General features: G+C 38.4%; 4 protein-coding genes and 1 pseudogene across 5 annotated transcripts; 2 read left to right on the plus strand and 3 right to left on the minus strand.

The window, feature by feature from the left end:
• Positions 1-725: 725 nt before the first annotated feature.
• Positions 726-8,404, minus strand: LOC113097557 (casein kinase II subunit alpha'-like). 2 transcript variants are annotated; one of them, XM_026262794.1, is made up of 12 exons: positions 7,511-8,404; positions 5,401-5,512; positions 5,036-5,137; positions 4,414-4,464; positions 4,091-4,150; positions 3,917-4,000; positions 3,582-3,692; positions 3,041-3,142; positions 2,801-2,901; positions 1,969-2,117; positions 1,801-1,883; positions 726-1,217 (listed from the first exon to the last, which is right to left on the minus strand). In XM_026262794.1, the coding sequence occupies exons 1-11, from the start codon at positions 7,612-7,614 to the stop codon at positions 1,807-1,809; spliced, it is 1,053 nt and encodes a 350-aa protein (XP_026118579.1). In that variant the 5' UTR covers positions 7,615-8,404; the 3' UTR covers positions 726-1,217; positions 1,801-1,806. The 2 variants fall into 2 exon arrangements, with proteins under 2 accessions (XP_026118579.1, XP_026118580.1); XM_026262795.1 differs by having other exon boundaries at positions 1,784-1,883.
• A 540-nt stretch (positions 8,405-8,944) lies between these two features.
• On the plus strand, positions 8,945-11,353 carry LOC113097556 (coiled-coil domain-containing protein 113-like). Its single transcript, XM_026262793.1, has 8 exons — positions 8,945-9,018; positions 9,304-9,421; positions 9,705-9,860; positions 9,949-10,104; positions 10,187-10,423; positions 10,629-10,736; positions 10,878-11,033; positions 11,110-11,353. The coding sequence occupies exons 1-8, from the start codon at positions 8,945-8,947 to the stop codon at positions 11,218-11,220; spliced, it is 1,116 nt and encodes a 371-aa protein (XP_026118578.1). The 3' UTR covers positions 11,221-11,353.
• Positions 11,354-11,372: 19 nt separating this feature from the next.
• On the minus strand, positions 11,373-18,082 carry LOC113097554 (zinc finger protein 319-like). The gene is made up of 3 exons (XM_026262791.1): positions 17,425-18,082; positions 15,832-15,855; positions 11,373-15,716 (listed from the first exon to the last, which is right to left on the minus strand). Exons 1-3 carry the CDS (start codon positions 17,431-17,433, stop codon positions 13,746-13,748), a joined length of 2,004 nt encoding a protein of 667 aa, XP_026118576.1. The 5' UTR covers positions 17,434-18,082; the 3' UTR covers positions 11,373-13,745.
• Positions 18,083-18,478: 396 nt separating this feature from the next.
• Positions 18,479-20,362, plus strand: LOC113097558 (U6 snRNA phosphodiesterase-like; annotated as a pseudogene).
• A 73-nt stretch (positions 20,363-20,435) lies between these two features.
• Positions 20,436-26,971, minus strand: LOC113097555 (group XV phospholipase A2-like). Its single transcript, XM_026262792.1, has 6 exons — positions 26,757-26,971; positions 24,091-24,247; positions 23,068-23,186; positions 22,886-22,984; positions 22,567-22,791; positions 20,436-21,642 (listed from the first exon to the last, which is right to left on the minus strand). Exons 1-6 carry the CDS (start codon positions 26,887-26,889, stop codon positions 21,131-21,133), a joined length of 1,245 nt encoding a protein of 414 aa, XP_026118577.1. The 5' UTR covers positions 26,890-26,971; the 3' UTR covers positions 20,436-21,130.
• Positions 26,972-27,345: the final 374 nt, after the last annotated feature.

The following is a 27,345-nucleotide window of genomic DNA, read 5'->3' on the forward strand; positions in this document are numbered from 1 at the left end:
AACTATCGCTTTAAGTGACCTTTTGGGGTTTGTTTACACAACCTTACTTCCATTCATCAGTGTAATTGCTGGATGTGGTTTAAGTTAACCAAATTGACCCAGGGTTCCTTTCACCTCGAAGTATAACCATTGGGAGCAGCCCAAGTCATTTAATCAAGTTTTGGAACATGCAGGTCATGATGTGGCTGGTAATGTCTCTAAACCTCATTTTAATTTCAAGGATATGTATTTGAAGTCCTGTGAGATCTATGCTTCACATATATTCTCTCAGGCCTCAATCTGGTGAGAGATTCATTAATGTCAGAGTCTTGCATGGAGAGCTGTTGGTCAAGGTCAGGGCCACTGAGGGCAGAAGTAACCACATGAGGCCCGGACATAAATAATGAGTCTCTCTGTTTAACTCTGAAATTGAGAAGAGGGTTAAAAATAAAAGAAACTAAACACAGGTGCACAATGACCTGTGGAGGTAGACTGGACCGATGTGGACAGCGCAGTCCAAGAGGTCTTGGAGAAATCGCATCATCCCATGAGCCAAGAGTGGATACATGAACCCATGGTGCTATTGAGACACCTCCCAAAGCGCCTGTCATTATTTACAGAATTTCTTTGGCAAAGAAGAAAAAAAAAGTATACTTGGAATGACGTAAAGAGGGGAAGACTATTCCCGTCAAAAAAAATTAGGCACACATTTCAACCCCCAAATTAATGGACAACAACCAGGAACATAAATCTAAATAAAAATCATTTATTTTCATTAATATAGTAATCAATCTACCTAGAGCAAAGAAATAAAGGTCCACCATGCCACTTTATTACTACAGTATGTGGAGGCTGCACCAAGGTCTGAATACTGAACAGACGTACACACAGACCAATAAGGAGAGAGGGAGCGGGGTTCATTCTGGTCTTCATTCTCCATGCCTAGTTTAAGGTGGGAGGGGCCAGTGTACTTGGGGGTGGAGTCGAGGAAGGGAACGCTTTGAAATCTTCAAGCTAGAGGAACAGACCTGTTATAGAGGGGCAGACCAACCTTGACAGACACAGGAAAGCGGAAATGTCTGTGTCGGTGTGAGTGTATGCGAGTGTGCATGTGTGTGTGTCTGAGAGACGAGGTGTAACAGGTGCTGCTTAGATCCAACTTTCACTGTACACTTGAAGAGGTTTCAGACACGAGGGATAAAAAAATTGAGGTAACAAACGCCATCCTTTTCTGGTTCCTGAAAAACAATACCAAGAAAGGAATTTCAGACAATTAAATGCTATACAAAGAATAAAAACAGAACTGCCTTTATATTGTAATTGGTGATTAATCATTTTTAAAGATGCACAGATATTAAAATTCTGGTCAATACCAATATTTATATATATAAAAAATTATACAAAAAAAAGAAGTACAATGAATATTTAGGCATCACACCACTATAATACAGCAGAGTAGTTTTAGATAACTAAAATGACAAAAAATAATTTTTGGTAATTGAAAAGAAAAAAGCTTAAGTAAAATAAATTAAAATTGTTTTAGATTTAAAATTAGACAATTTTTAATTAGACACTAAAAGTCAGTAGAAATACTAAAATGAAAACTAAGTATTAAAAATGACAAGCGTTTAATAAAATGACTAAACAAACCAAAAATGATGACTGAAAATATACAAATAAAAGCTTATTTAAAATGAATACTACCATAGTAGTACTTAGTGTTTTTAAAGAAACTTTGGTAGTCTATATGCATAAATAATCATGTACCATTAAATAACAAATAAATAAATACACACACACACACTTCTAAATTCTTGATACCTGCTCTCATCGGGGTGTGTTGGTTCCGCTTGACACTATGGTGCCATCTGTATTAGTGTGAGACTGCTCCTTCATCACTGGATCTAAAGACAAATTATGTATGATTCTAGAATTTGAGTCAATTAGTTGTGTGTACACAAGCTGTCAGCAGTGAGGTAACGGACTCACAGAAATAAGGGTGCTCCATGGCCTCGGTGGCGGTCAGTCTCTGCTGATGGTCATAGCGTAGCAGCTTGTCAAGAAGGTCCAGAGCCTCTGGGCTCACCAAATGCTGGTTCTCCGTCTGCACAAACTGTTCCCAGCGCTTCCGCGTCTGCCTGCGGGATACGGCAGGAGTTTCACTAACTGGTTACAAACTTATGTCACAATTAGTATTAAAACAATTGATACTTTGTATCAGTGTTAATTCAGTATCATTAATATCCTATTATGTTTTTATTTGGTTCTGGTGTTTTTGTCATTTTCATTAGTTTTTTTTTTTTTTATACATTTTTTTATTTCAGTTTTAGTTATTTTATAACATCAAGTGGAAAAATGAGAAATGTTGCCTGGGTAAATAGCTTTATAAAAAAAAAAATAATAAGATTATATATATATATATATATATATATATATATATATATATATATATATATATATATATATATAATCTTTTTTTTTTTTCAGTTAAATACAATTTTTATGGTTTTAAATTTCAGTTTATTTGACTATAACAACACTGCTTTGTATTTTAATATCCACGTACTTAAAACTTAAGTTTGGCCAGTTATCATTTACGATACATAAACATTTACTTAACTAAAGGAATTACCTCAAATAATAAATCAATATACTGACATAACAAATAATTGGTATTTTATTTGTTAATATAATAGAACACAGCATACCATAATACATTTGCTTTCTATTCAAGTCTTGTGTTTCTTATTAATGTTTATTTAAGAAAAAAATCCATTTCAATTTTTGAAATGCCTCTATGACATCCTCTGCTGGTACTCACTGGCCAAGCAGGTCTTTAAATCGTGGATCCAGTTCAATGTGGTATTTGCGCAGGTAGCCGAATAACTCATCTGTTCCAAGAACTTTTGCAATCCGCACTAACTGGAGAACAAGGAAATGAAATCATGGTCACATGCTTCAGATAAAGATTTTAGCTTGTTGCATTAAATGCATAGTATGCATTTTAAATATACTTCTAAAACTGAATGATCTATTCCTGATGTATATAAATGTCACTCACCTGATCGTAGTTGTCCTGGCCATGAAAGAAGGGCTCTTTCTGAAAGATCATACTGGCCAGCATGCAGCCGAGACTCCACATGTCCAGACTGTAATCATACATCTGTTCGCACACAAAAACAATCGTTAACATTTATTAAGCATCGGTCTAATATCAAACATACTACGTTTAAGGCGGTTTAAGCAAATGATGTTCAAAACACCATCATTGTTTATTTCATGCAAGTCAGGCGGTTACTGACAGCTTTTTATATCTGTCTTTCATGTGACAACAGTGTCAGGAATACTTATGATCTGAAGAGAAGGAAATAAGTTCAAAGACTTGCGATATAAACAATGACATTGCGCAACTCCTCAAAAGACCGAGATTAGTGATGCAGAAATATTTTAGCCACTTAAACTGAACTAAAACTGGATGGACAAGTTACTGACGAGAATCTGAGGAATTTTATGTTACATAAGACAAAGTGTTTGTTGTCGTCATAAAATAGAGGACTCTTTTTTTTTTAATCATTCTGCGTGATTCATGAAGAGCGTTTTACCTGATAGTCCACCAAAAGTTCTGGACCCTTGAAATAGCGTGAAGCCACTCTGACGTTGTACTCTTGTGCGGGGTGATAGAACTCAGCGAGACCCCAGTCTATCAATCTCAGCTGCATCAGACACACAAAAAACATGATGCTGCAAATCAACATCTGAAAAACACTTCGTTACTCAAAAGAATGTGGTACCCTGATGCCCTCTGCTGGTGTACAAAGCCAATAACTACATGAGAGAGGGAACATTACAGTCATTCTTTCTCTGAAAGGCTCTCCGATTTGTATTCTGAATGTCTTAAATGCAATTCAAGATGAAGAATTAATAACGGCATCATTACCTTCCTTAACTGGTGGTCGATCATAACATTGTGGGGTTTGACATCACGGTGCATGATCCCCATACTGTGGCAGTAGTCCAGAGCCTGCTCGTGTTTAAACAAAACAAGACAAGACCTTAGCAATGGATACAAGTCTCCAAAACAAGCCAGTGAAGCACACACTTGTGAGCTTACCTTTAGTAGTTCATACATGTAAAAACGTATATCGTAATCTGTTAACTTTTGATACAGCTCCTGAAGAGGAAGGAAACAAAAACTATTACATTTGAAGAATTAATGCAACTTAAAAGCATTAAATGCTACTTACATTATTAATCTAATAATATGCACTAAATTATTAATTACCTGAAATAGACAGATTGGTAGAAAGGTAGATATACAGACAGAAGATAGATGGATGGATAGATAGATATATGGATAGATAGAAAGACGGACGGACGACAGACAGATTTAAAGAGAGACAGACAGATAAATAGACAACATTAAATAGAATATACCTTAAAATCTGTGTTATTGATGCATTCAAAGACAAGCGCAGGCGTTCGAGACTGCAGAGTGATTGGGAAGGAATCGCAAAAAACAGAGAGAAAAAGAGATGCACAATCAGAAAACAGGAAGTCGTTCAATCAACAATATTAAGCATTAACAGACACAATCAAGCAGTCATTGTGATGGCAATCAGGAATAAAATAGGAGCACAAGGACTACAAAAGGATCATGGCCAACTGCAACTCATTATTCAGATGTGAAATCTAATTTGCTGTTTAAGTAATCATCACTACGCTTCTCAGTAATTTTCATATGATCTCATTTGTGTTCATTTAATCCTTTGAAATCACTATTACCGGCTGCTTATGTTTGTACGCTAAATCTGTGACATTTCCAATCTGATTTTTTTTTTATGTAATTTCACTGACAAGTTTGATAAATAAAAACTTCTTACAACTAATTCCGGCCTAAACACAAATCCGCATCTGTAAGCTATAAAAAGCAATTTGTCTCAAATGCTGTCCACCCACGATCTTCAGAAAAGGAAAAATCTAAGTCCTCCTGGGACAAACTGTGTGCCCTGATTGGACAAGTATCATCAACAGAAGAAGAGAGAGATGGACAATGTACCACAGGGTCCTTTACTGTGTCCATTAACTGAATGATGTTGGTTCCTCCTCGTAAGTTCTCCAGGATCTTGATCTCTCTCTTGATCTTCTTTTTCTTGACAGGCTATAATTTAGAAATCAAATATGTAACAATATAAACACCTAATCAACAGTAAACAACAGAAAAAAAAACTTGATAAACACATTTTTGTCTGTGGTAAATGTTGAAATAGGAATTTCAAAAGGCTTGTCTTTTTGTATGAAATCAGCCAATAGCCTGTAGTTTACTTCAAAAACATAGTTTGCTATTGCTAGTAAGATTATTAGAGGGGAGGGAAATTCTCATTCTAGAAGGTCATACTGACTACACGCTGAATACAAACTCACCTTGAGGATTTTGACCACCACCTTCTCATTATTGTTGATGCTGATGGCCTCGAAGACCTCGCTGTATTTGCCCCTCCCGAGCTTCCGTACCAGCTGGTAATCCTCCTGGTTACTGCAGGTGGTACACAGAATCACATGCCAGTCAGATCGAGAATCTAGACCAGAAAGCAACATCTCCAACCCAGCACACAGACACCAGGCATCTGCGAGCAACAAGAGGCTGAAACACATTCAACCATCTGTGAAAATTACCAGGCCCATCATTCCCCCTGTCAGCTGAGGGCTGACTGACATCTCTACCAAGGGACTGAGCCAAATTGGACATTTTTAGCATTGGCCTCCTGTCTGGAAGCGCTCTTAACTATAGCAATGAGGCAAATTACACTATTCTTACAGAGCTTTGTACATGCAGAATCACATTTTAATCTGAATCAAAACGGCTTAAAGCAGTAAGCTACAATAAATAAATACATTACGATGTAAAATAAAATACAAAACTTTGGCTCCATCCAACGGTCCTATTTTAGTATTGTTTATTCAAACACGCCCCCACATGTCTACATCACTATGTGGAAATATTTGCATATTGCTGGCCAAATGTTCATGCAAAGAAAGTAAGCATGGTTTCAGTAACCGCAGTTAGTGCTGAAGCAAACATGTCAGGGAGATGCTATGTGTATCTATTCTAGGAGAAAGCAAAAGCACTTTATTTGGCCTTCTGAAAGTAGATACATTTAGGAATCTTTAAGATTACTTACAACAGAACAGCAACGCATTTTATGAATGACTGTTTCGTGAACTTAAGAGAGGAGGTAATTCTGACTTTGCTAAGACAATCTGGTGCTTGTGAATCAGCTACTGGAAGTACGTTTTGTTGTGAGTTTAAGTATTTGCTATTGAATGTTCAAATGCAGAGTTTTACGTGTCGTGTGTGTTTTTGTGTATGAGAGCGAGAGAGATACAGGGTCACACAGTGGAGTTAGCGGTCTTAACCGTCCGTGGCTTGTGTACTGCAAACACAGAGCTTCATCCGTGTTTGTCACATGATTCTGTTCCCCTTTCAGGCTTGAACTGATGGTAAAACTAAGGACATTATTAACTATCTTTACAATTATTTTGAAAGATGAAGCTCGCAATTTTAGAAAGGGGCGTTACATTTCCGAGGAGTGCTTGCGGGGTTTTATTTCTTAAGTCTTAATTGATTTTTATTTCAGTTTTAGTTACATTAGTACTTCATCTTATTTAAAAGCATCATTTCTCATTTTTGGGACAGTTTAATCTAATATTTATATTTTATTTCAAATGTATTTCAATTAACAAAAACAAATTGTAATATTAGTAATTTCTGTTTCTGGCACATCGCATCGAACATCAATGTCGTGGAACCTGGCAGTAAATAATGACTTAATTTAGAATCACCACACAAAAATGTAAGTTATATAAATAAATAATAAATAAATAACTTCACTAAACTGATATCAAGCGCAATAGTTGCCAATTTTATGGTGCTTTCATGGTGTTTTTTTTTTTTTTTTTTTTGACAATCAATATGATCAGTTTTACTGTATGGAAAAGAGCTGTGTGAAAATTGCTAAACAAATTCTCATTTTGAGTAATACAGAAAACAGAAAATAAAAAACGACAGCATATTCATCGTCACCTACTATAATATATGTGCACTGTTTAAAACGAAAGCACATTAACTACTCCAGGGGAATCTAACCATTAAAACCACTAAATGCTGTATTTGTGCACTGGTTTAGAATGGTAATTACTGGCGCACTCGAGGGAAGCAGCGCATTTGCATAAAATCTGTGGATGCTGTGGCCAGTCACACACTCCTCTCTCTAACACAGCATCTGTACATCCGATCATGTCATCCTCTCATCATCAGCTCTCACACAGGGGCTGCTCGATCACGCAGATTGATGACTTACCCAGCACGATCGATAGCGAGCCTACAAATGTGAAGAACCACTGCGCAAAGAAAAACAGTAGGCACATGCACAAAATCACACACGAAACGCGCCTTGGTGTGCAGCTTACTAGGTTTTGAGACACAAATCAGGCGATGATGCACTTGGACTTTTTATATCTTTAAATCTCTCACCTCCAGGTGGGCACATGGGCCTCGTAGTCCCAGTATTCCCTGCTCTTCAAAGTGTTGGCATCGGCATACACCCGAGATTTACTACCGGCCACCGGGCCGGGCATGGCGGGCAACGGGGCTCAGGGTGTAGGAGAAACCCGATCGCCAAATCCAATTTAAAACACACAAACACGCGGAGGACCACTGATCGGAAGTACGCCAACCCGGGAGAGGTCTGACGGTGTCCGGTTCGGGTGTGTGATGTCTAATATCTGGAGACCCGAGCGTGAAAATGAACGGTGGATAGTCTGTGAAATGCTCTGGAAGTGCTAATGTCGCACGCAGAGCTAAGATGGTCTAATTTAGATCTGTATGTGAAAAGTCATTTGGTTTAAAAATAGACTTTGAGTCTTAGGCGGGGGGGTTTGTTTTAATCTAATTATTGTGGGTTAAACCCCCCCACCACCCCAAAGGGGCCTAAAATTCCTAGATCCGAAGCATAGAGATCCCAGAAGAAAAGCCAGGATGTGTTTCCTCGCAGTCTTCAGTCTGTAACAATGGATGTTGGAAAATACAGTCCACCGTAACTGAGTAGGATATAACTAACCAGTCTCTAAGCTTCAGGATATTGATTGACTGGTGAGTGTGTGTGTGTGTGTGTGTGAGAGAGAGAGAGAGAGAGAGAGGCGGTGGACTACAGATCGATGTTGTGCTCGACCCCCGTGGAAAAACCGTGTCACCGTGACGTCGCTTGCGTAAAGTCGATATGCAATAATCGCAAAACTCGTTTATAATCCCGTGCAGCGTTCCGCTTGTGGTCGAGGTTCGGGTTTTCCGGACAAATCCCCCCCGTGCTGCAGAAGGAAAAAACGGACTGCAACGGTTCGACCCGGAAGCGCAAGATAGCTTAGCGTTGAAACTGACGGAAGTACGAGTTGTCATGGCCACTGGGCATGTCCGTCCGTTGCTAAGCGGCCATATATGAAAGACTTCCGCTTCCTCTGATGACAGAGGAACAGATTGCATATCCACACAAAGACATATACATTTTGAGGAAATGTATGACTGCATTTTTCACTGTTCCTGTTTCACTCATTTCACTCAAAAGTATCATCACACTTGCGGTTTTGTGCAAGTTGTTTACGTTATCTTAATAAACGATGAACTCGGGGAAACAGTAACGGAATATGTAACGTTAAATCTAGCATGTAAATTTCCTCGTAAGATAAATGTTTACAATATTAAATAACAATACTGATGTTATTTATTAATTTACTGTCTTACTTAAATATCTTTCATAAAAAATGTCTGGTATAATATGTCCCTAAATAGAAAATATGTTTTTGTTTTTCATAGAGTATCACACTAATAAATGCATGTGTTTATTATTTTAACATAAATCATTTAATGGCAAAGAAAAGGCACGAAACCATGGCATTGTTTACCTTCACAACCATGGCAGAAACGACAGAGGACGGTCGAATCGACATAGATAAAAAACAACTTGTTGAACTCTTGGAGGACTTGAAGTAAAGCATAACATCTTTTTTTCTCTCTCTCTCTCAAAATCTTATTCTCGCAGACATAATTTGCCAAAAGATAGCCTATAACCTACATATTATTCATTTTAATAATACTGTTACTGTAGCCTATAACCTACATATTATTCATTTTAATACTGTACTGTTATAAACGTTTTAAGGGACCCTAAACGTATCATTTAGTATTCTGTCGACAAATATTGTTGTATAGGCCTATTAGAAATTATATTTAGCTACATTTGAATAACTAATTTTTGTTTCCCTCAATTTAAGACGCTCCAATGCAGCGCAACAAGCAGAAATCGATCTATCTGAGCGATATATTAATCGACTGGACCCACAAACTCATTTGGAGTCTTTTGAAACAGCATCACAGCTCGAAATGGCAACTGTACGTATTTTATAGTCGACATATGTTATACGCATTTTGAATATTTTATCTTTGTATTTAATGTTAAATGAATACGGTCATTACATAGGTTACACGTTAAAGTCGTGACGTCTTAATCGTCTCTTTCCACTCTTTTTAAGAGTGAAATATTGCCTGTGTATGTACATCTTGTAATTTAAACGTTTTCAATGACATTTCAATAATACATTTCAATTACCTCATTCGTCTGTTCATCATCGTCAGTCATGACGTCATTCGTTCACTGTCCATCTTGTGATATCAGAGTCCAGGAAGGAAAACCAAAGTACACACTCCAGAGAGACAACAGCTTCTGACACTGGAACAGAAATGTGATGTCGCCCAAAGCGTGCATAAACAGATTACAGAAGATTTGAAGAAAGCAAAAGACCATTCAGAAAGAGAGCTGGATAATTACAAGGTCATTAGTCAAAAGACAGAGAACAAGCCCATGAGGCTATGACAAATTCATTTCATATGTTCAAGTTAATTGATTATACCCTCTTTAGGCAACTCTGGAAGAAGCTGATATCCACTTGGCAGAGGTTAAAAAAGAATGTTGCCAGTTTGATCGGGACATCGTTAAAGCACTGCGAGACAAAAAGGGTGTGACGATGAGTGCTGAGAAGGTCAGCAGATACATTGAGGATAAAGTAAGGGCAAAGGTAAAAGAAAACTTGAGATTGCCTGTTTATTCCGACAGGAATTGTGATTTAAAGTCACAATCAAGTTCCCACATTTTTTCAGGAGAACTTGATTGAGAAGTTGTATCAGAAGAACACAGCACTCCTCTCATACAAGAAAAAACTACAAATCCAGTTGAAACAACAAGAGGAGATGGGTGAAGGGCTGACGGCTATGGACTTTGAGCAGCTCAAGTTTGGGAACATGAAATGTAGGAAGCAGCTGGATGAGCAAAACCTCAAACATATGGAACTCAAACTGTTTGCAGGGAAGACCTTGCATGTCTTGAATTCTGAGAAGGTGAGATGCTCAACCAACTATAAAGTGGTCTGCAAGCCTGACAAGTGGAGATATCAAATATGTGTTGAGCTACACACCATAGTAATAATAGGACAGATCTTGTTAAGGATCATTACTATAAGAAACCCTTGGCCTTGAGCGGTAAACCGAAAATTTTGGGCACAGTAAGTGTCTAGAGAATTGTTTCAATATCTCTGTCTTGCAGGAGAAGCTTCAGACCTTGACACATGAGTCAGATGTGCTCAACGGTGACATTGCTTTACGAATGAAGATACTGGTTAAGATTGAGGAGGAAACTAAGCAAGCAGAAGAGGTCAGAAAAATTAAATTACTTATATGTTCTTCAATATCCAAAATGATGGCAGTAAATGGCTTAATATTTACAATTTAAAAATTCTGGTAGTCTACAAGTTTGGGTAGTACTCCATAATATAGATTTTTTCTTTCCTGATAGGAACGAAACAAAGCAGAGACTCTGAACAGGAAGTTGAGGGGCCAGTTGGCTGATTTTCACATACCACATGTCCTACAATACATCAAGGTTAAGGAGTCTCATGGTCAGCTGCAGAAGAGTGTTAAAGAATGGGAACGCAAGGTGGAGATTGCAGAGGTGATTACATAAGGTTTTTCCCCCCAAGAATCAATCATATCATTGAGTCTCCATTTTAATTACCCAATTATTCCAGATGTCATTAAAAACACACACAAAATCCTGGGCAAAGCTTCGGATCGCTGCTGGAGCCAGACCAGTTCCTGCACAACATGCAGCTATAGATGCTGGATTGTATGGGTTCTGAAACAACTACAACTACTATGTCCTAACTAACATCAGTGCCCAAGATAATGTCAAAGATGCCCATACATTTAGCATCTTTTGCTAAATTTCATTGAAGCAAAAATGTCTTAACATAAACAATAAAAATGAACATACGAATGACACACAACAATGCAGTGTTAATGAAAAGGTTTATTAGTTAGTGCTGTGTATATTAAATGCTACATACAGATATATCAGCATGAATGTCACATCAACCACCACATTAAGTTTTCTTACTAGCTCATTCACGATCTACAGTTTGAAAAAAAGCTAAGGAGAAGTATGTGTAGTTGGAAGCGCACATACTTGGAACAGATTACGGGAACTAACACAGCAGGCATGCACGGGGTGGAGAGGTCTCAAAACCATAGAGGAAGGCCATCAATCTTAACGTTCCCCTGTGGTCCTGACACATCTGCCCAGAATATAGATATTTATACAGAGATTTTAAACAATATTAATAAAAAATAATAATAATATACAAAAATGTGAAAACATAAAAAAAACGGTTCAGATTTTTAATGCCTACGGTTTAAAAAAGCCCCTTGGTATTTAAAACAATGGATAAATAGATACAATAAATGGGAAACAGATTGGAGGCAAAGGGCTCTGCAGAGAAACTAGACGCCCCTGCTTAAGGCCAAAGTGTCACTACCACCTCTAACCTCACCGTACAGTACTAGGCGAAACCTAACTGCAAGAGAGAGATGCTCCTCAAGGGCCAATGGCCAACATGTAATACTGCATACGCAACAGAGACGAGAATGTCATTTTGCCCCAAGTAAGATAATGCTAAATTGTGAAGTGGGTGGGAGGGAAACAAAGCAGGCAAATGAAAACTTTGACAGAAAACAGCTTTGTAGACCAATAAAAAAGTGGTAGCATTTTCTAACATTAAAACAAGGAGAGTACGTGATTCTAAAACCAAGGATTACTCTTGTATGAGTACCACTTACTCTCTAAATTAAACATGTATATACTACAATTGTAGAAGGTGTCAGTTTAAAAATCAGTTTCTCAAAAGAACGTACTGGTTATAGTTTGAGGAGTATGCAACAGACATTCACGAACAAAAACATCAGAGTGACGTGCGTTTAAGTCAAGGCCTCAGAGGCCCAAAACAAACACCTTCCCTCCTGGATTCTGGGGGAAACCAAAAATCCATTTTGAAAGGCTCCGATCTTATGGTGTTTATATAAGAATAACAGAAAAATGAATCAGTCATGTTGCGAAAGGCAAATGACTGCAGGCAAGACAGTGTTGGCAGATTAGAGATAAAAACACATGGATAAATCTATACAGTAGAGGAAGAATGACATTTAGGCTACTATAATACACATCAAGTACATGAGTCCTGTATGGGGCAGTGGGTGGTCAGGGCATGGGGCAAAAGCCTTTATAAAATCAGACTCAACTTTCACACAGCCTTGAACACACCAATTACAATCCAAACTACATCTACAAAGAGGCTGAAATGAATTTTAAAAAGGCAAATCGGAAACAAAACGTAAGAATGTATGAATCAGAACTTCACGTGAAAAGCTACTTATAAAATTGTGGTGCAGTTTAAGAAAGACAATGCAATTTCTAATGACAGGACTGGTAAACAAGTTGCATACATACTAACTATGTACATACAGTAAAACAGGAAGCCTTTTGCATTTTTTTAGGCAATTTTCAGGATAGCCGTACTGATTCTCGTAGTAATATGAACTGTTTGTATACAAGACTGAAGTTTACATTTCTATATAGATTCTATATATTTACGTATAATCTCCGTGAAATGTAGAGCATCTGAGTTCGTCATACTTCTGCTGGTTAACGATTTGTCCCATTTAAGGTGTGGTACAGTACAATGATGGTTTTTGGTAGATACCATTAGTTGCCACAAATAGGGGAACGTCAACATTTGACATTTACAGACAGTTTCATCAGTTTATAACAGTACAACTTTGTCCCCCTTTTTGTTTTATCTTTAGCTGCGGGGCGAACTAAATGCACACAGTAGGCACACGGAGGTACTCCAAATATGTGTACACTGGACCAAGGCTAGTGATCGGAGTAGTTATTACATGGAGGCCCACAGTAAGCACTATTTCAACCATACTAGGTACTAACAAAAGTGTATAGCTTTTTTAATATGAAGGATCAAGACCGAATCATTTTTTGAGTTGTGCTCTAAAGATCTGATGGGGGCATTTGTGAGCCATGTCGGGTTAAGGAACCACAATGCAGGGCAAATGCCACCCTACTGAACTAGGGTCACAGTGGTATCTTGGATAGAGTTTGAGATCTCCCGTTCGCTCCTCCCAGGATTCAATAACTTTTCGCTGATCGAATCCAATTTAAGTATGCCTCGATATCAAAAAGGGAATAACTATACTTGTTGATCATATGCATGTTTAGAACAAAATTAGGTACTATGAAGTCACCGGGCTTTGTAAGAAATCATTTGACTGGGGTAGAAATTGCTTATACTCTGCAAATGGTAACTGGGGGCACAAGTTACTGAATGAGAGAGGACACAGGGTACCCCCCACCTTCAGCTGTGTGCTGGACAGTATGTTCCTGAAGGGCTCCTAGATCAGCAAAACGCTCTCCACACCATACACATTTAAACTGGGCATCTCTCGCATGCACGCTTTGATGCTTGGCCAGGTGTTCGCGTTGCTTGAAGCCCTTGTCGCAACTGGCGCACTTGTAGGGCTTCTCTCCGGTGTGGACCCGTCTGTGCCGCTGCATCTCCGAGGAGTACTTGAAGCGCTTCTCACAGTCAGGACACTTCAAGGGCTTCTCACGGGAAGGGTCGCATCGGTGCTGCACGAACTCTGAGGAGGACAGGAAGCGTCGGTCGCACAGCGAGCATTTGAGAGGCTTCTCGGTGCAGTGGGAATTCTGATGCCGCTGTAGTGTGGTGGCCTTTTTGTAGGCCTTTCCGCACACGTCGCACTTGTAGGGCTTGTCTGGATTTGTGGGTGTTGAGGAGGGCTCACCACATTTGTGACGGAGCAGCTCACCGGATTGGCTGAAGCCCTTGCCGCATGAGGCGCACTTGAAAAGGTTATCCATGCCGTGAACATGCTGGTGGTACAACAAGTGGGACGGCTGCAGGAAGCCCTTGTCACAAAGGTTGCATTTGAAGGGGCGGTCGGCGGAGGGCTTGTGCGTGCGTCGGTGGCGCACCAGGGCATACTGTTGTTTAAAGCTCATCTGGCAGTCTTCACAGTGGAATGGGCGTTCCTCCGAGTGGGTGCGTTCGTGCTGTCTCAAGTCGGACGGACGCTTGAAGCCCTTCCCGCACGTGGCGCAGCGAAATGGCCGAGCACCTTGCGGCTGACATTGGTGGTGGAGCAGCTCGGAAGACTCTTTGAAGTGCAACTCGCAAAGGTTGCACTTGAACAGATGCTCACCCGAGTGGGCGTACATGTGACGGACTAGGTGGGAGCGGTGCTTGAAGCTCTTCTCGCACACTGCGCACTTGAACGGCCGTTCTGAGCTGTGGGTACGCTGGTGGTGGGCAAGATGAGAGGACTGGCTAAAGCTCTTGTCGCATGTTTCACATTTAAAAGGCTTCTCACCTGTGTGGACGCGTTCATGACGGGTGAGCTCAGATAAGTGACGGAAGCCCTTGGAGCACACCGAACACTTGTAGGGCCTGTCAGGTTGTGAAGGCTCAAACGTAGGCTGGCCTGATGTCCCGACAGCTGCGCTGCCACTGGACGATGCTTCGTCATTAGATGGTTGCCCTGGAGTGCCCGTTGATGAAGTTGGCGTGGCATTTCCAGAACCCGGCCGATATGTTTTTTCACATATGGAGCACTTCATGGGGTTGCCACTGTTATGGGCATTGTGATGCTGTGCTAAAGAAGTTAACAGGGAGAAGCCCATCTTGCACACCCCGCACACAAAGGGTTTCTGCTCCACCTGCACACACTGATGCTCCAACAGGTCAGTGGCTTGGTGGAAGATTTTCAGACACTGCGTGCACTGAAACGAACGGTCTTGGCTCACCATGCACTGGTGCTCATGGGGATTAGCCAGATGGGAGATGTCATGGCCACATGCACCACACTTGTGTCCCCCCTCATTCCCTACATGCAAAGAGGGCTGTTGCGTTTGTGCCGAATGCGGCTGCTGGTTGTGCTGCTGACTGTGATGTTGCTGTTGCTGGGATTGTTGTTGCTGCTGCTGCTGCTGCTGTTGTTGTTGCAATGCTGTGTCTGGCTGGAGGACGATACCGTAGACAGTGCAGCCCAGTGTGTCCGCCCCTGGTGGGATGGTGTGCACCACTGGAGGCGGGGCAACAGCATGCTGCGGCCACGCCTCCGTCATCCGGGCTCGGCTGTACGGATTCAGCTTTGAGCCGTAGTTGAACCTCTTTCCAGACGAATTTAGGGGCACGGAAATGCTGGACTGCCCACGGTGGGAAAGGTGGGGAGGCAGAGAGGAACTTATTTTGACAGCTCGTGAGAACTGCTAATGAAGAAAAAAAATATATGTAATAATGTTTTTAGGAACACTTTGTGGCTTGATATAAACAGCCAACTGACATGGATGTGAGCATCAGCCAAAAGTGCAAAAGGAGCTTAACCTTCTTCATCACCTTGGTACAGCCCTATAAGAGAAAAACAAGAGAACTGAATGAAAAACGTGCAATGGTACACATCTTTAAGGGCATTCACACCTCAGGGCTCCACAACAAGGATGGCTTGTGAAACAGTATTGAGCCTGTTGATGGAACCATCACTTGCCACATCATACATTTGTTGATCGTGTATATGTCATTTTATGCCTTGCAATTTTAAACTAAATATTAAGATGAGTATTTTCATTGCATATTTTGCTGATTTAAATGTTACCAAGGTAACATTATCTAATTGGCTGACAAAGGGAGTCTTTACACGCCAAGTTTAGGCTGCTTTGTACCCGTTTCAAATACAGTGTAAAGATGCAATGGTGCATAAAAACCAGGCCTGCTCTGACCCATCTTATTCCCAAGTATAAAACTATATAGTTGTATTTGCTGTGTTAATGGATTAATGCCACCTCTGAGTAGCATTTTAAGACGATTAACTACCACTTTAGAAGCACTTATGTGACACCTTTAAAGTGTAAATTTGAGTTTTTGTTAAAACAGAAAAAAAAAAAAATCTTGGAAACATTAATAAGACATAAAAATTGCAAATCGATCCTTTTTTATATATATATATATATATATATATATATATATATATATATATATATATATAAAAAGATGATATGAAAAATTTACATCTTCTGGCATATAGAAAACATAGCTGAAATTAAAATGTGTCTGGCCAGTAAAGTAAAATATATATACATTTAAAAAAAAAAAATACTGATCTGAATGGGACAGAATAAAAACTCTATTGTTTAACAATAAGACCCCTGACATTGACAAGAGCTAGCATCATTAAAATTGACCAGAAGACATAAAGAAAGCTGTCTATTTAAGCCACCATGAGTTTAAAAAGATATGGTGATCCTACTACATCAGCAAAGCAACTTGACGACCTTGGCAGTTTAACCACTGTTAATGTGAACAGCCTTAATCTTTACTGTAACAGCTGGTTTTGAGTCTTGCCTTGATGCTCTGTAAGCATCATCAAATGATCACCTGAATGTACATTTCAAATCATGTCATACTAACTTAGAATTTCAAGTGCTTACTTATATTCTACCTGAGCACCTAGTAAACTAAAAATCAGTAAACACAGTATCATATGCACCAGATGTTTTAAGACAATCCTTTTGTCTCCATCACCTCTTAAATAGACTGTGTACAAAAGGGGGTACACATGTCCCAAAGCATGCATGCATGGTTAAGACAATGTAATAACGCAACAATGTTGAAAGACGATCGATCGCCTCTTATTTGTTTACACACAATACATTCGCGCACACATATTCGCGTTTTTTCAGCAGAGCATAAAAGCCGGTGACAAAATTGTATCGTTAGGTAAGTTGGCACTAATATTAATGTCCTACACAGAACCATACTTATAAAACAGGCGGGTTTTCAAGACACATGGGGGGAAAAAACGTAAGCACACAGCTTTGCAATATGGCTAACAATTATTTGCAAGACGGCTAACATGCTAACTGCAGCTCTGCAACACAGACACCCTGCTACGTTTTGTTCACATATGCATACTAACGTTACCTTTTTCATAAGCGGGTTCCACGCATGTTCATTCTCGGGAATATAAGTTTAATAAAAAACAGCTTATGGTGTTTCTAAAGGCCGTGAATCCTCCCACCGATCCTCGGTTTAGGCTAGGCCGCACCCCCTGGTCAGTATCTACAATAACAGGTGAAAACCCTGCCAAGTCCCCGGATCTCTCCTGGATTACTCCGCGGAACACCGATAACAGCCTTTTGGGCGTTTGCAGCGCATTTAGGAAAGCCGATTTACGAGGGGAGCCCGAAACATGGTGTGTTTTATATCGGGCTTGGATCAGTGACCACCGAAACCCCCGACAGCCGCGCGGGAACCTGAATAACTCATACTTGACATCTTCACGAAACATACCGGAACTTCATTAATTTTATTCGAAACCGGCATTTAGATTTACATATTCACACTAAAAACGTCATTGTTACGCATTATATGTGTATATCGCTTTTTCAGGGCAAATTTATATTTTATTATAACACTTTGAGTAATTATTGTAGCAAACGACAGGATAATTGTTCATATGAAGCTTCACAAGAAAATCAACGTCAATATTTTGTTCGTGTGAACATTATATGTTAGTGTTTATGCTAGGATGCCAGATTAAGTTTGAGTATATGGGCTTCATGTCATTTTGACCCACTGTAATGTTTTATAAGGGCAGAATGCAAAAGAACCGGAACAATTTGAGTTGATCTTTGTTGTAGTGGGACGCTGTGATGAAGCACCGTTTGTTTTCTGGTGGAAGGAGGTCCGAATAATTTCCTGAATCGGTTCTTTCGAATGTTTAGTTTCAAAGAACCAATTCAAAACGTACCTACGCACCCATCCAATATCCTTGCTTTGAATAAACTCATGATTAGGAATAAAACGGACGTCTCCGCTAAAATGAAATAATGTAAAAAAATATATATTTCACTATTTCGTTTGTGTTATAGATTATGATATGAAACTACCAAGTCGCTCAAAACTGCTCGGACCGCTTTAGATTTGTGAGTGAATCATTCTGACGGGAGCTGTGAACCGGTTCAACTGAATCAGTGTAAAAGATCCGACTCAAGAATGATGATTCATTAATGAATCCTCTGGTTTGTTTTTTAGCGGGGCGCTAAAATCGTGCAACTTTGCACGAAACAGTAATAACGAGTGTCATAACTGAGTTGGTGCTTTTCAAGAAAGGTTTTTTAATTCTCTGATGCAGTTTTTTAAAAAGTTTTTTTGTAAAGATGATTGTCAATTACAGTAGCAGCAGTTCTGAAGATGAAACTGAAAACACTTCAAAAGATGATTCCTCACCTTTAAGGAAAGAGGAAAACTTGACACTGAAAACAGGTTTGGTGCGTTTGATCGTTTCTTGATTTAGTTTTAGTTTGATTTGCTTTTCCAATGGTCTAAGTTCCTCTTTTTACCTCAATAGCATCAGTGAAACTTTGGACCATGGATCTGTTAAAAGGAAAGCAGTCAAATCAGCCCACTCGGCACCTCGACTGCCTCTTCCTGACAGCGTGAAGGAGATGTTCAGAGAATCAGAAGAACAGTGGATTGATAAAAGTGAAGCACATGGAGGGCGACTGCGGTCCTTCCAGCATGAGCGGGGCAACTGGGCTACATGCGTGTTCTGTCCTTGTAAGCATTTTATTCAGGGTATTTAGATACTGTAATTTTTCTCAGAATGACCTTTAACCCTTTTTTAGATGATCCCGAGGAGGCCTTTTTGGAGCTACTTAATGAAATGATGGTGCTTGCGGCCTCTCACGGCATCCCCCTGACCCTGTCTGAAGAATTTCACCTCAGTCTCTCAAAGACAGTGGTTCTGCGCCATCACTGGATCCAACCATTTATTCAGTCCATTCGGACTGGACTGACACAGTTCAAGAAGTCAGTGCTATCTAATCAAAACCTCATTAGGGTTTTTCACACTGTGATTAACCCCAGGTTATTGTCATTTTGACCACCGCTTATAACCCCAGGAAGAGGAGCGCTTCACACTAGTAACTTAGAAGCATTAGTTTTTACCGGTAGCTATCTGTAAACTGAAGCAAGATTTTAGAATAACCCAGGGTTGACTAATTTAAGTGTGAAAAGCCCTAATGTTTCATTATGCTATATGTCAGTTGCTGGGTATCTAAGTCCGATTGTTTTCTCAGGTTTTTCTGCTTGGCCGATAAACTGAAGGTTTATTCTAATGCTGAAAAGACTAGGTATGTCATTACTCTAAATCTTAATGACCCAACTAGGATGTGTATTCATTTCTTCCTTTCAAATAATGGACATGCAGTGATTTAATGGCATCAAGTTGTTCATGCAGGACCTTCCTTGGTATGGAAATCTCCACTGGAAAAACTCCATTGCTTGAGCTCATCAAAATAGTGGATGAAACCATGACAGAATTTAACCTTAGCACCTTTTATAAGGTAAAAGCTGGCATTGATTTCATATTTGTGACTCAAATACAATAAAATTTTGACATCATCTAACACTCTTCCTGGTCTATTATAGGATCCTTCTTTCCACATAAGCCTTGCTTGGTGTGTGGGTGATCATGTGGAAGCACTGAAAAAGACATGTTTATCAGAATTGCAGGTAGGAACCCAAACACAGATCTGCACCACAAACTAAACAAGGACGAGGTCTGATTAAAGGCAGAGGTTGTGGAGTTGGGCTGTTTTTTTTGTGTTGACATCTGAACTAATATCCTGCGTTTGTTTCCACAGAGTCTCGTTGACGCTCATGAAGACGGGCCATTTTACATAAAGCTCAACTGCACGGAGCTTCGCTGCAAATCAGGAAATAAAGTCTTTCTTTTCCCCCTCCAGTGATCTTGAAACCCGGTTTATAAAATGTGAATTTTCAGGTTTGCTAACTTGTATTGCTGTCAACTTTTGTGTTTTAATATAATATAATAAAGATTTGTACTAAATACTAACTGATGCATGAAGAATCTCTTTGTTTTGTTACGTAAGTTTTAGAGCATTTTATTGTACATAATTGCAACATGGCAATTAGCAAATGTTGGTTAGCAACACACAGCCAGGCCCAGGGTTTGAATTCCACTGAAAAATGAATTTTTACTATCAACCGTTTACGAGCAAAACACCACATTCTAAGTTTTACTTTCCACAGTTGTACCTTAAATACAGTCTTTGGTTTAATGACAGAACATAATAATACAACCCCAGTTTTAAAGGCAACAAATAACCTTCCTCACAAACCGTTGTTTATCATATTCAAAAGGTCAGTACATGTAAAAAACAAAAGCTCCAAAATCTGAGCAGAGTTTGCATAAGAGTTACATTAGTTAACCCATCCTGGGTCCTGGCACAATTGCGGTCACACAGGTTAAGACGCCATTAATTGAGCAATGATAAGATATCCAGCAGTCACGTCTCATATTATACATTTGAGACAACTTATACATAAATCAATACCGGTCATGGACAGCCTGATAAATAGCCACTTGCTTGTTCGACAGGATCAACAAAAATACTGCAATGCATGAATAATTTGGTTAGAAAATGCATTAAAAAGCAATAGATAAAATTGGTTAAAGGGTTAAAAATGTGATTGACACAGACAATTTTGCCCAACAAAAGCTGACTATTTCATGACCCACCCCACCAAAAAAACAGGAGTCCTGCCCCTTTGGCAAACCTGTATCTTCAGTTCAAAGTTAAACGGGGAAAGTGTGATGCCATCACGGTGGAAGCAGCACATTTTTGATGTAATTAACTGTTTTTTCGTTAGACAGAATAGAGATATGTTGAATCCCCGGCAGCTCGACTGTGTAGACCGGCTGCTTCTGATTGTTCTCCCAGTGTTTACACAGTGTCGCGCTCAACAGGTTGACTGTTCCATCTCCATCCCCGTTGATGACGGTAGGATTTGTGTCTGAGAAGTTTGTGTAATTATAGCCCTGAGGTGTGGGGATACCGCTGCCATAAAGGCAGTGGACAGTAACACCCGGAGGATTAAGTGCATTGACCAGTGCTTCTGTGTCCTGCCTCATGGCCCAGCCGTCCTCATAGTCGATATCTTTGAAGAAGCGCTTATAGTCTTGGACAGTGTAGCTGGTGTTGGAGGTCGAAACCAGGACCATGTCTTTGGGCCAGGTGTGGGCAAAGGGTAAGAGCCAGGCGGTGGAGACGGCCGTACGCTGCAGGGTGCGGATTTTTAGTGGTTCGATGAAAGGAATGTGGTCGTTTTCGCCTGTGATGGAACCGAAACCATAAAATGGTCAAACCAGTGATTGTAAATGAGTTTCAAAACACTAGTGCCATGTTTTTAGGGATTGTTAAATATGCGCTAGACAGACATGTTTGACTGTTACAATCGCCTGTTTTTGGAAACGTATCTATTTGTATTGTATTGTATTTCATCTGGTTTCGAAAAACTTTTATACCATTTTCAAGTTGTTTTTTTTTATATTCTAAAAATAAAATAAACATAATCATGTTTAACATTTTTTTTAAGGTTTTAAGTAAAACAGATTACTGAAGTTTGTTTTACAAGAAAATACAATTTCAGATTTTTTTACTTAAAAATTTCAAGTTGAATTTAACAAGTTTCTTTGTAATTGTGACCAGTATTTTTGGAACGTGTATACATTTTTAAAAAATTATAATACGTTTTTACAAATATCTTAAATTTTTATCTGCGCTATAAAAATAAACGACTTGATTCAGTTATTACATTTTTAAGTTGGCAAACCACATGACAAAAAGCTTTTAAAAATATTAATATAAATATTATAATGAGTTTCGTTAAATAATTATGAAATAACATTACTGATAAAATAACTTTTAATTGCATATTTATTAAATAATATTTCTTCTTCAATAATAATATAAGACTATCACAAAATACTTGGACGTTTTCTTTAAAAATATATATATATTTTTTTTCTTCATTATAAAATAAGGACAGTTGTATCACTATGACAGTTTTGACTTTCTGCCTTCAAAAATATCAGTGAAATGAATCGAATTATGATTCAGAAAATAAAGTTGTATATGTGAATGAATTTTTAATTCATTTTGCGTAAATTAATAAAAAGAAAATGAGAGCTACATCATTTACCTACAAAAACCCATTTCCACAAAATCTCCTTTCCACAACAAATTTGGCCCATACCTGTTGCCATAGCTTTCAGAGTTTTGGCCACTCCAGCCCATGGGGACCCTAGAGACACAAATGCCTTGATGTACAGGTCCTTCCAAGCCTGTGTCTGCTTTTGAAGGAAGTAGAGTGTGTACATGTTCCCCATACTGTGTGCGATGAGAACTACAGGACCTCCAGCTTTATTAGCCATCTCCTCAATCATCTGCTTCAGACGCAAGAAGTACTCCTTATTCTCATCTGCAAATAACAGATCAGGAGAAAAACGTAAAAAGTTAGACATCAAGAAAAAAGTCAGCATTTGTGTGCACAAAGAGATCATGAAGACACTTACTTGGGGCTTTACGCCAGTCATAGGGGGCACCTCGAACATCATCATTTCTGGTATAACCAATTTCAACCAATGCTTGTACTATAGTGAAGAAGTATTTTACTGAAACAGACAAAGCTCTCTTCAAACAACTTTTACCAATCAACACATCAACATAATGAGATAAACACCCAGGTTGCACTCACTCATAGGCAGAATAGAAGAATCCAGATGTTCCAAACTATAGGTCAGTCCAAACCCAGGCACTCTGACATCTACTCCCGGAGGAGCTTCAGTGAGGTGGCTTGTACGATTGTACAGTAGCCTGCAAACAAATCATATGCTGATTATGTATTTGCATATTCAAAACAGAAAAAAATCAGCTTCCAAATTTAAACTTGAACAAAAAGACAAAAATGTGTACTTAATGGTCTTAGTGAGAGAAAAACTACAATCCCATGAAGCATTGCAAATAATTTTTTTTTATTTATCATTAAAGTGGTAAATTATATCTTTGAAAACAATATATGTAAAGTTACTGCATGTTTTTTATTTTATTTTTTGGCAAGTTTTGTAAACTGCAACTCAGATTAAATTTTTAGTTTAGCATCATGGGTAATGTAGTTTTTACTACAAATTCGGCTGTTAAACACGTTATTTAAACGGATGGCTTAACCCTTTAACTGCCCCACCAAGAAAAAAGCATTTGAACATTTTTTGTTTGCATTTCTTATCTCCTTATGTCATTAGTTACCACACTCAATGTATTTTTTTTCAACACGTCCCATAATTTTTAAAATATCGGCCTCTACCAAATGGTTGATATGTCACTTTATGGCAAAAGTACCGGAATTCATACACGTACTATGGAAATCAGAAAATATGAACTATAATGAATGATCATTTCTCAGCAAATAGTACATTCTGACAGCAGAAAGGATTATCTGAAAACATTAGCTTAGCTTTTCTACGTTTACCATAAAGTGACAAATCAACCATTTGGTTGAGCAGGCAGTTAAAGGGTTAAATAAAAGTATATACCATTGATTAACACCTCGGAACTCACAGTAGGTCTGTCCTTGAAGGTTTAAAAATTATAATTACAATTCCCTTATGGAAAAATGAATGGCATTTACACTTCCGGAACCTGAATGTTAAGGTTGTTGCAGAAGAAGGATGCTTGTTTTAGAAAAATGGTATTGGTTTAAACTGCCACATCAACAACTTACCTCATGTTATCAATCCAGCAGTCAATGAACCCTGGCAACAGTGACTCCAGGTTCAGCCATACTGGGACGTAGTCCTTGGTCTTCTTGCAGCAGAAGAAGTGCACTACACTAGGTTTGTCAAGTTTCACTTCAAGCTGATTCCCAAGATCTCCTGGAACTATGGAGAAGAGTAATTAGGCCAGCTAACCAATCAGAGCTAACCACAATGAATTAAAATACAAGAGAAATTAATCAAATATTAATGAGTTTTCACAGAAAGATCAATGAGAAGCACTTCACAAACTGCTAAAATGATAAATATGATATAAGAATCACTGATAAAAACACTTGAAAATTACCACGTTTCAAAAGAGATTGAATACTTCTCACCTATACTGTTTAAACAGTTATAATAATCACTAATCTCGGCCGGTTTGTTCTGGTTTGAAGCATTTTAACTCCCTACTACAATTCTAAGTATAATATTCTGCAATGTTTGCATGTTTTTATCATCAGTCACCACATCCAGAATTAATTATCACAGTTGTTTTCACAGAAAAACAGAAATGTATAGCTTACATATAGGTTTTTCAAGTCATCTAAAGCGGGTAATAATTAAAGTACATGAACAACGCAGTGCTAATTGACATAGCATTTATTACAGTATAGAAACTATTCTGCCTCATTATGTGATAAAAAATGTTTATAGTATATAAACAAATCATTATTATTTGTTATTGTCTAGCAGTTATAGATTTCTAATCCAATTAAAAGCTAGAAATTAGAGAAAAATGTAATGTGCCTATAGTATCTACCAGTCAAAAGTTTTTGACCAGTAAGCTTGTTCATGTTTTTTAAAGAAGTCTCTTTTGTTCACCAAGCCTGCATTTATTTGATCACAAGGTACAACAAAATAGTACAATTTTGCCTATTCAAAATAACTGTTTTCTATTTGAATATATTTCAAAATGTTATTTATTGAGATTTCAAAGCTGAATTTTTAGCATCATTACTATTCTGATTTGCTGCTTAAAAAAAAAAACACTTATTATGATAATGTTGAAAACAGCGGAGTAGAATTTTTTTCGGGTTTCTTTGATGAATAGACAGTTCAGAAGAACAGCATTTATCTGAAATATAATTATTTTGTAAAATTATGTCTTTATAATCATTTTTGATCAATTTAAAGAATCCTTGCTAAATAAACGTATTCATTTCTATAATTTATTTTCCAAAAAATAAAAATTCAGACATTACAGTGCTTCACTCGCACTGACTCTTATTCTGCCTGAATGAATTAAAAGACTGAGCTGAAGGTGGAGCGATTCGACCAATCAGATGAAAGCAGCGTTTCAGCTCCGCCCACAAGTGCGAATGAAATATTGAAGCCATAAACCGAAATGATCAAAACGTACACGGTCCAACTGTCTTGTCCATTTTCTCTCACTTGAGTCTCTAGACCTTCTGCAAGCCCCGCCTTGTTCACGCAGTGATTGACGGGCGGGAGGGGGCGGAGACGTGATCGGCTCGGAATGCATTTTCAATGTGCACATTGAATTTTGCTACATTCATTGCGGGACATTGAATGAAAATGTAATCGTAAGTGTCTTGACTGTGAGTGTTAATGCATTTAAGAAAAATAGCATTTAAATGATCATTTTGCCACAGGCTTTGCTTGAACGTTTTAGACATATCTAATCATTTCTGTAATACATTTTCATTTTAATTTTGCAACTTATAAAGCGTTAAAATTAATATTCATTTTACATATTAAAACCGGTGTATGAAATGGCAAATGAAACTTATGTAATTTAATTTTGATTTTCATTTTGCACCAAACGTTGCACAAATGTATCGGAAAATGCATTGCCATTTTACATATTGCATTGTCATTTTGCATATTACATCCCATATTGAATAATGCTACCCATATGCTTCCATATTCCCCAGCCTTACACAATCCTTTTATTTATTTATTTATTTATTACCCATGGTCACCATGGGTTTTGTGATGTTATATTGATTGCTGTTATATTTGGGAGAAAATACAGGGGCGTTTTTTTCCCTCCAAGTCCGTCCCTTACAGGAATCGAATCTTACACAACACCGGTTGCAAAAACAATCATTTTATTTTTTCCCTCAGATCATATGACAGTGTCATCTGAGAAAATGCGAAAATAAACAGATAAAAAAAAAAGAAAAAAAAAAAAAGAAGAAAATGAAAATGCCAGAAACCAAACCAAGAGCCTCCTATACGATGGACCTACTGTTTGACAGGATTTAGTTTTAATCGATAGTTAACAGGCTTAAATAATTTCATGACTCGTTAATTAAACTGCTAATAAAATATCGACACATTTCAAGACGTGTTAAGCCACTTGAGATAAGATCAGGTTATAAACGCATTCAGCTATTAAACACCCCATATAATAGGCTACTATAAATTGCATGATTATGAGATTAAAGCACTCTTACATCATGTCAACGCCCAAAGTTCATTCAAACGCTATCTATACAACATTTTGGCCATCACAATTTTTGAGTATCTGAACTAGTGAGCTGCCTACCTGAAAAGCAAAAATGTTGTCTAGGTAGGTAGCGCACTAGGTTTTGAATAGCCAGTATGAGACATAAAAGTACAGAAAAGCAACAGGACAAGAGGATGTGCAAATAAACAACGAACTTACTGAGAACCACAGGCGGTCGATCTGGGCACACTTTCCCCGGTGAGCATTTCAGACTTCTGCTGTCGGTAAGTGACACCAACAAAAACAAACACAGCTGGAGCGACGCGAGGGTCAACCGATGGCAGGAAACCATCTCTTTTTTTCAATATCTTACACCTTTGCTTGCTCACTGGATTCAGGGTGCACTTGTGTTCATCTGTCTGTCGAGAGCTCTGGGTATGATCTGAACTATAAAGCCCGTTTCCGCCTCAGCGGAGACTCTGAAAACTTTCTCATTATGAAAGTCTCGTGAAACTCAGTTTCTCATGATAACGACGTAGTTTCATATAATGATGACTTAATTGCTCATAATAATGATAAACTTTCTCCTAATATTGACTTACTTTCTCATTATATTGATAAACTTTCTCGTGATAATGACTAATCCACAAAAACAAAAAAACCTTGACGCATGCAGATCTACTGGGATTTTTTTTTTATGCACAATAATCTCTAGGGTTTACAGAGAATGATTCGAAAATATCCAATGAGCGGCGTTGGTGGTGTTATGTAATGGTGTGGGGAATATTTTCTTGGCACACTTTGGGCC

Source organism: Carassius auratus, unplaced genomic scaffold, assembly GCF_003368295.1.
Source record: "Carassius auratus strain Wakin unplaced genomic scaffold, ASM336829v1 scaf_tig00216329, whole genome shotgun sequence".
Classification (NCBI taxonomy): domain Eukaryota; kingdom Metazoa; phylum Chordata; class Actinopteri; order Cypriniformes; family Cyprinidae; genus Carassius; species Carassius auratus.

Coding starts and splice junctions, on each gene's coding strand:
- LOC113097557 (XM_026262794.1), bottom strand. CDS start 7,614: ATGCCCGGCCCGGTGGCCGGTAGTAAATCTCGGGTGTATGCCGATGCC. Junction 5,138..5,400: donor TGGTGGTCAAAATCCTCAAG/GTGAGTTTGTAT, acceptor TCTAAATTATAG/CCTGTCAAGAAAAAGAAGAT. Junction 4,465..5,035: donor ACACAGTAAAGGACCCTGTG/GTACATTGTCCA, acceptor ATCACTCTGCAG/TCTCGAACGCCTGCGCTTGT.
- LOC113097556 (XM_026262793.1), top strand. CDS start 8,945: ATGGCAGAAACGACAGAGGACGGTCGAATCGACATAGATAAAAAACAA. Junction 9,861..9,948: donor GAGAGCTGGATAATTACAAG/GTCATTAGTCAA, acceptor TACCCTCTTTAG/GCAACTCTGGAAGAAGCTGA. Junction 11,034..11,109: donor GCAAGGTGGAGATTGCAGAG/GTGATTACATAA, acceptor CAATTATTCCAG/ATGTCATTAAAAACACACAC.
- LOC113097554 (XM_026262791.1), bottom strand. Junction 15,717..15,831: donor GTACCAAGGTGATGAAGAAG/GTTAAGCTCCTT, acceptor TTTCTTCATTAG/CAGTTCTCACGAGCTGTCAA.
- LOC113097555 (XM_026262792.1), bottom strand. CDS start 26,889: ATGGTTTCCTGCCATCGGTTGACCCTCGCGTCGCTCCAGCTGTGTTTG. Junction 23,187..24,090: donor TGCTGGATTGATAACATGAG/GTAAGTTGTTGA, acceptor ATTTGTTTGCAG/GCTACTGTACAATCGTACAA. Junction 22,792..22,885: donor TGACTGGCGTAAAGCCCCAA/GTAAGTGTCTTC, acceptor TGTTATTTGCAG/ATGAGAATAAGGAGTACTTC.